Source organism: Lacerta agilis, chromosome 2, assembly GCF_009819535.1.
Source record: "Lacerta agilis isolate rLacAgi1 chromosome 2, rLacAgi1.pri, whole genome shotgun sequence".
Taxonomy (NCBI): Eukaryota; Metazoa; Chordata; class Lepidosauria; order Squamata; family Lacertidae; genus Lacerta; species Lacerta agilis.
Window position 1 is genome coordinate 118,594,316 of NC_046313.1, and position 6,393 is coordinate 118,600,708.

Sequence of the window (6,393 nt, forward strand, 5' to 3'; positions counted from 1 at the left end):
AGCTTTTTTTGCTGCTGCATCACACTGTTGACTCACGTTAAGCTTGTGTACTAAGACCACTGGATCCTTTTCACGTGTGCAACTGGCAAGTTAAGATAGCCATGGGCAACTTACACCCTCCAGTAGCGATGCCTCATTGCCCTCCATATGGTTGCATCAGGAAGATTTTGGGCAGCATGTGACGACATTCTCAAACAAATATGTGCTCTATTTATTTATTTATTTATTTATTTATTTTATTTGCCCATAGATCTCAGGGTGGTTCACAACAGAATAATACAAGAAAAAAACCACACAAAATAAATCATAAAAATGAGCAATAAACACCCCGCTAACCAAAAACACTCCCTCCCCATATGCTTTCGAACTGCTAGGTGGGCAGGAGCTGGGACCGAGCAACGGGAGCTCACCCCGTGGCAGGGATTCGAACCGCCGACCTTCTGATCAGCAAGCCCTAGACTATGTGGTTTAACCCACAGCGCCACCTGGGTCCCTTTTTGGTAGCTTACTAGGAGTCAAATACCACAGGTACATCATTTTTATATAATTTTCTTTCAGCGTACAACATGCCGTGGATTTCAGATCTGTTTTCCACAATCTTTCCCAAAATGCAATCTGAATGGTATGCCTCTCTCCTTCCTTCCTTCCTTCCTTCCTTCCTTCCTTCCTTCCTTCCTTCCTTCCTTCCTCTCTCCTCAGCCCACCATCATTCACACCAGCAGATTCACACTCCCCCCACTATCTAACAATATATTACAAATTATTAAACTTATTGTTGTGAGACATTACTTTCATTGTTTTAACACATCTATGTATAGCTTTACATGGAAACACCAAATATATCAAATACACACCATGCTTCCACCACCGATTTCCCCCCATAGGAGTCCGTGATGTTATGGGAAGAGCAAAAATACTCCCCACACTCCATACAACTAAAAGGTTTCTCCCGCATGAGAGGGCAGCGGGTGTTTTGTAAGCATTCAGTTATAACTGAAGTGCTTTCAGCACTCCATCTGTTTAAACGCTTTCTCCTCTGTGAGTTTGATGGTTTGCAAGGCTTCCACTCTTAGTGAAGCTCTTTCCACGCTCCATACATTTAAATGGTTTCTCTCCTGTGTGAGTCTTGACAATGTTTTGTAAGAGCGTCACTCGCACTAAAGCACTTCCCGCACTCCAAACATTTATGTTTTCTCCCCCGTGTGAGTTTGTTGGTGTTTTGTTAGACTTCCTTTATCACTGAAGCTCCTTCCACACTCCATACATTTAAATGGTTTCTCCCCTGTGTGGCTTTGTTGATGTATTCTAAAATGCCCACTTTGACTGAAGCTCTTCCCACACTCCATACATTTAAATGGTTTCTCCCCTGTATGAGTTCGTAGGTGTATATCAAGATTTCCACTATAACTGAATCTCTTCCCACACTCCATACATTTAAATGGTTTCTCTCCTGTGTGGGTTACTTGATGTATTCTAAAATGTGCACTTTGACTGAAGCTCTTTCCACACTCTGTACATTTAAATGGTTTCTCCCCTGTGTGAGACCGTAGATGTAAATTAAGATTTCCACTATGAATGAAGCCTTTCCCACACTCCATACATGTAAATGGTTTTTCTCCCGTGTGCGTTCGCTGATGCGTTATGAGAGACCCACTGTGACAGAACCCCTTTCCACACTCCATACATACAAATGTCTTTTCTCCCGTGTGAGTTTGGATATGTGAATTAAGACTTCCACTATTAGTGAAGCACTTTTCACACTGTGTGCATTTAAACGGTTTCTCTCCTGTATGAGTTCGTTGATGTAAAGTAAGTTTTCCACTACAACTGAAGCATTTCCCACACTGTATGCACTTAAATGGTTTCTCCCCTGTGTGAATTCGTTGATGTACAGTAAGGTTTCCACTATTATTGAAGCACCTTCCACACTCCAAACATTTATATGGTTTCTCCCCTGTGTGAATTCGTTGGTGTTTTTTACAGGCTCCATTATTACTGAAGCTCTTTCCACACTCTGAACATTTATATGGTTTCTCACCCGTGTGAGTTCGACGATGTACAGTAAGGTGCGAACTATGATTGAAGATCTTTCCACACTCCATACATTGAAATGGTTTCTTCTCAGTTTGAGTTTGACATTTTGCAAGAGTTCCATTACCACTTAAGCTCTTTCCACACTCCATGCCTTTACACGGTTTCTCCATTGTATGAGTTCACTGATGTGATAACCGTGCAGACTGACTGAAGCGCATTCCACGTGTCTAAATATTTTCTTCATCTAAACATTTTATTGGTTTTCCCCAATGAAATTGCAGGTGGCCCCTCAGAATTCTGAATGCCTTCTCTGTTGCCTTTCTGGGAGTGAGAAGAAAAGAAATTCTTGTTAGTGTTTCAAGGAAGAGAAAAAGAGAACATAACACACAGTAAGCCCAATTAGCACCTTCTCTTATTTTAGCATCTCCTAGATCCTAACCCCTCCATGTCTCCCTGAGGAAGACTAATTAGGGAATATTCTGCATGACCTTCTGCCCGTGCTGTAATATAGGAATATCTTAGTGGAAATTCCCTGTCCAGGACACTCTCATTATCCTTTCTCCTTTGCGCTGGGTAGCCAAGGTCTCCCGGACGTACCATCTCTGCTCCAACAGGGAATATGTGTGGCACTGAAAATAGTTAATATTAAAGATCACTTGTAAGGATGAAATGAATGAATATTACTTTAGAGGGAGGAGGTTCAAACAAGAGATCATTTCCCCCTGGCACCATTTCTTAGCCCGGGCTGTGCTTCAGAACGTTTGGTACGCTCCATTCCAGAGTATCGCCAGGTCATCTTCTGGAATGTAAGCCATACATCTTTTGGGATATCATCCAGACATTCATTTAGTGTGGGCAATTTAGATTTTGTAGGGTATGGTATTTATAATAATCCCTGAAAACTGTCTCTTAGTATTCAGTTCTGCTTTCAACTCCCAAGTAACACTGAACACCAACAGGAACCTTCTATGGTAAAATGCAGCACCTCTGGCCCTCCAGATGTGGTTGGACTCCAAGTGCCAATGGCCAGGGAGGATGGGCGTTGTAGTCAACATCTGGAGGGCTGCACTTTCTCCATCTTTCCCCTTTAGCCAGACATGCTAAATATCTGTATTCCGTTTCCTCCTTCCTCCATGATCTGTAACATCTTCCTGATACTTCCCAACAAACCATACAAATTACCTAATCCTGCACCATTTGTTTCTTGAGTCTACTCTGTTGTGTCTACACTGTCAGAACAACCCACCATTTCAGTAACAGTCCTTCAGTTCCCAGCTACTAGCAATCTTCTCCTTCCACCTTCAAAGGTATTATTTGTCTGAATTGCAGCTGCTGGGAATCCCGAGAGGGGAGGGAGCTTTTGCACTCAGGCTCTGCTGGTGGGTTTCTCCTTGACTGGTCACTGTGAGAACAGGATTCTGGACAAGAAGGGCCATGATCCTGATCCAGCAGGGATCTTTCTATGTTCCTACACACTGAAATGAGACACACAGATCTACAGTCTCACAGCAAAGTGGAAGGACATAACTCTCAATTTGTCCAGGACAAAGTCTCTGCATTTTCCCGTTTCATGGGAGGAGTTGAGCTCAGACTTCTCTCTCAGAGTCTCTCCTACGTGGACTAAATAAAACACGAACTGCTATTCATTGTCCTGTTGTAAAACATTCATCTTTTGAAACACAGACAACGAATATCTAGTGGCCTGTTAAGAAGAAGAAGAAGAAGAAGAAGAAGAAGAGTTTGGATTTGATATCCCACTGTTCACTACCCGAAGGAGTCTCAAAGCGGCTAACATTCTCCTTTCCCTTCCTCCCCCACAACAAACACTCTGTGAGGTGAGTGGGGCTGAGAGACTTCAGGGAAAGTGTGACTTGCCCAAGGTCACCCAGCAGCTGCATGTGGAGGAGCGGAGACACGAACCCGGTTCCCCAGATTACGAGTCTACCGCTCTTAACCACTACACCACACTGGCTCTTATTTGTTAAAGGCAAATAAGCATATTATGGCTTATATTTTTGTAAACATTCAGATGATATGCACTGTGGAACACGAAAGCTCATGTGACCATTGACCAGTGAGTCTTTGTGAAGATATTTTGGTCTCGGTATCAAGGATGCACCACAAAATCTGCTCATGAAATGTTTCAGACTGAGAAAATTACAGGGTTGCTATAAACTGCAATCCCACCCACCAACTTTCTCACACACCTCAGCTGTGATACCGGCAATCCTTGGCCTGCATGCAAACCCTCCAGCAATGGGGATTGTCTATCATGACTTTGGGTCCTTTACCCTTGAAGCCCACCAGACTGGGAATGTGCATACATCTATTATCTTTTGATGCTGATGGATTGTATTGCAGGTTGTAACAGACTCTACCAATAACAAGAAGTAATAAAGCTTTCAATATATCAATGATCTATGAGTCCTGAAAGCATTTCCATAGCACCCTCTTCCCATATTTTTGGACTGCTGTACAACAGCATCAATGATCAGCCATGCATTGGAAAGTGAACACTGCTACTTACCATGATAGTTTCCTTCTCTGCAGGGAGGAAGGGGGTCCCGTGTCAGTTGTCAACACCCCCTCTCCCCTGGAAGGAAGTCAAACATTCAAGATGGGCAAGACGACCCCCTCGCCAGTTCAGTTTGTGCTTAAGCAGGTAACTGTATAGCAGGAAATAAACAACAGAACAGGAAGAAAAAGGAGGACAACTTCTTAGGATAAAGGGACTCAGAGGTCCCACAGTGGGACATATTCTGGGGAGCTTCCTAAAGGTCCCTGTCAGGTAGTCCAGGTAAAGAACAGAAAGAAGCCCTGGTAAGAAGAGAGGAAGAGTAAGAGAAAGGGGGTGGGACAGGAGGCCCCTGAGCATTAATGTGTGTGCGTGGGTTAAACCACAGCGCCTAGGGCTTGCCAATCAGAAGGTCGGCGGTTCGAATCCTCACGACGGAGTGAGCTCCCGTTGCTCTGTCCCTGCTCCTGCCCACCTAGCAGTTTGAAAGCACGTTGAAGTGCAAGTAGATAAATAGGTACCTCTCCGGCGGGAAGGTAAAGGCGTTTCCATGTGCTGCGCTCTGGTTCGGCAGAAGTGGCTTTTTCATGCTGGCCACATGACTTGGAATCTAAGCGAGATGAGCGCCGCAACCCCAGAGTCGGGCACAACTGGACCTAATGGTCAGGGGTCCCTTTACCTTTAACCCTTAGCTCTTGGTTCAATGGTTTCCTTGTTACAGAATGGAAAAATGCAATTGGTGGAGGAGCAGGTGGTGGTGGGGGAGGCAAATGCAAGAACAAAGGGAATTCTGTTCCCAAAATGCCGTTCCACCTACTGGCAATGCTGGGCTTGGCTCCCCCCCCACATGCTTCCATGGCTCCCTCAGCCCCCCAACTTCCCCTGCCCTCCTCTCTCCATCCCCGAAATACCCTTGTCGCAGCTCACCCCTCGCCCTGCGCCCCGAACAGCAGGTAAAACTCTCCATCCAGAGGGGCCTCGCAAGAGGAGCAGGGAGGGGGGGCGAGAGAACAAGGGAGGGGGGGTCTGTCTCCTGGTCTCCCTTGCTTCCTTGAACCCTTGCATGGACTCCCTTCTCTCCATCACTCCTGCCAAAAGGACCCGACAAGGGATCTCCTGCTAGATTTGGGACCTCAGCTCGGACCCCAGCAGGGCAGGTGAGCATCCCTCGGCCCTCAAAGAGATTGCGCAATGGAATCCCTGCGGGCGTTTCCTCTGTAGGGAAGACATCGTGCACCCCACACCGCGCTGCACACCCCATAGTGAATTTGAAAGTGGGGGGGGGTGATCTCTTCTTGGTGGGGGGTGGGATTCAAAGTGCAATGCAAACCTTGCAGGTGTTGAGTCCCCCACTTTGCAGCTGGGATGCATGGATCTGGGCCCCTGCGGAAGAGTCCCAGGAACGGCTCTTGTGGGGTGTGTGTGTCTTCTTTCCCTCTCCCCCTCACTTCCCCCCCCCCCTGCATCCTTTACCTCTTTGTCCTCTCCGGCCGCTTGCCTCCCTAAATCGTTAATCCAGTTTTCATTCCAGCAATAAATAAGTGGGGGGGCGGAGACGTCTTCCTCCACCGACACACCCCTCCTCCCTTTTCTAAAACCTCCCGCCTCTCCAGGGACTCCTATTGCCACCCGCCTTTGTCTTGATGAAACTTCCGACACTTTGAGTGGCGTGCCGACACTTCGGGTTCCCCTTTGAACGCGCGGGCCCATAGAACTATAGTTGCAGAGCAGCCCCCGCCTGCATTTCAGGATCTTGATGCGAGTCAGGCTTGTGCAAAATATGCATAGGGGAGGGGAGTAAACCTGTGCAACCTTTCCCCCAAAAAGGGGGTGGGGTTCTTTCC

The 6,393-nt window shown here is 46.5% G+C and overlaps 1 protein-coding gene across 3 annotated transcripts; it reads right to left on the reverse strand.

The window, feature by feature from the left end:
- Positions 1 to 693: 693 nt before the first annotated feature.
- LOC117042228 (gastrula zinc finger protein XlCGF17.1-like) lies at positions 694 to 6,152 on the reverse strand. 3 transcript variants are annotated; one of them, XM_033141755.1, is made up of 2 exons: positions 6,023 to 6,107; positions 694 to 2,355 (listed from the first exon to the last, which is right to left on the reverse strand). In XM_033141755.1, exon 2 carries the CDS (start codon positions 2,202 to 2,204, stop codon positions 1,185 to 1,187), a length of 1,020 nt encoding a protein of 339 aa, XP_032997646.1. In that variant the 5' UTR covers positions 2,205 to 2,355; positions 6,023 to 6,107; the 3' UTR covers positions 694 to 1,184. The 3 variants fall into 3 exon arrangements, 2 of the variants coding, with proteins under 2 accessions (XP_032997646.1, XP_032997647.1); XM_033141756.1 differs by lacking the exon at positions 6,023 to 6,107 and adding an exon at positions 5,880 to 5,947; XR_004426056.1 differs by lacking the exon at positions 694 to 2,355 and adding an exon at positions 4,570 to 4,700 and having other exon boundaries at positions 6,023 to 6,152.
- Positions 6,153 to 6,393: the final 241 nt, after the last annotated feature.

Coding starts and splice junctions, on each gene's coding strand:
- LOC117042228 (XM_033141755.1), bottom strand. CDS start 2,204: ATGGAGAAACCGTGTAAAGGCATGGAGTGTGGAAAGAGCTTAAGTGGT.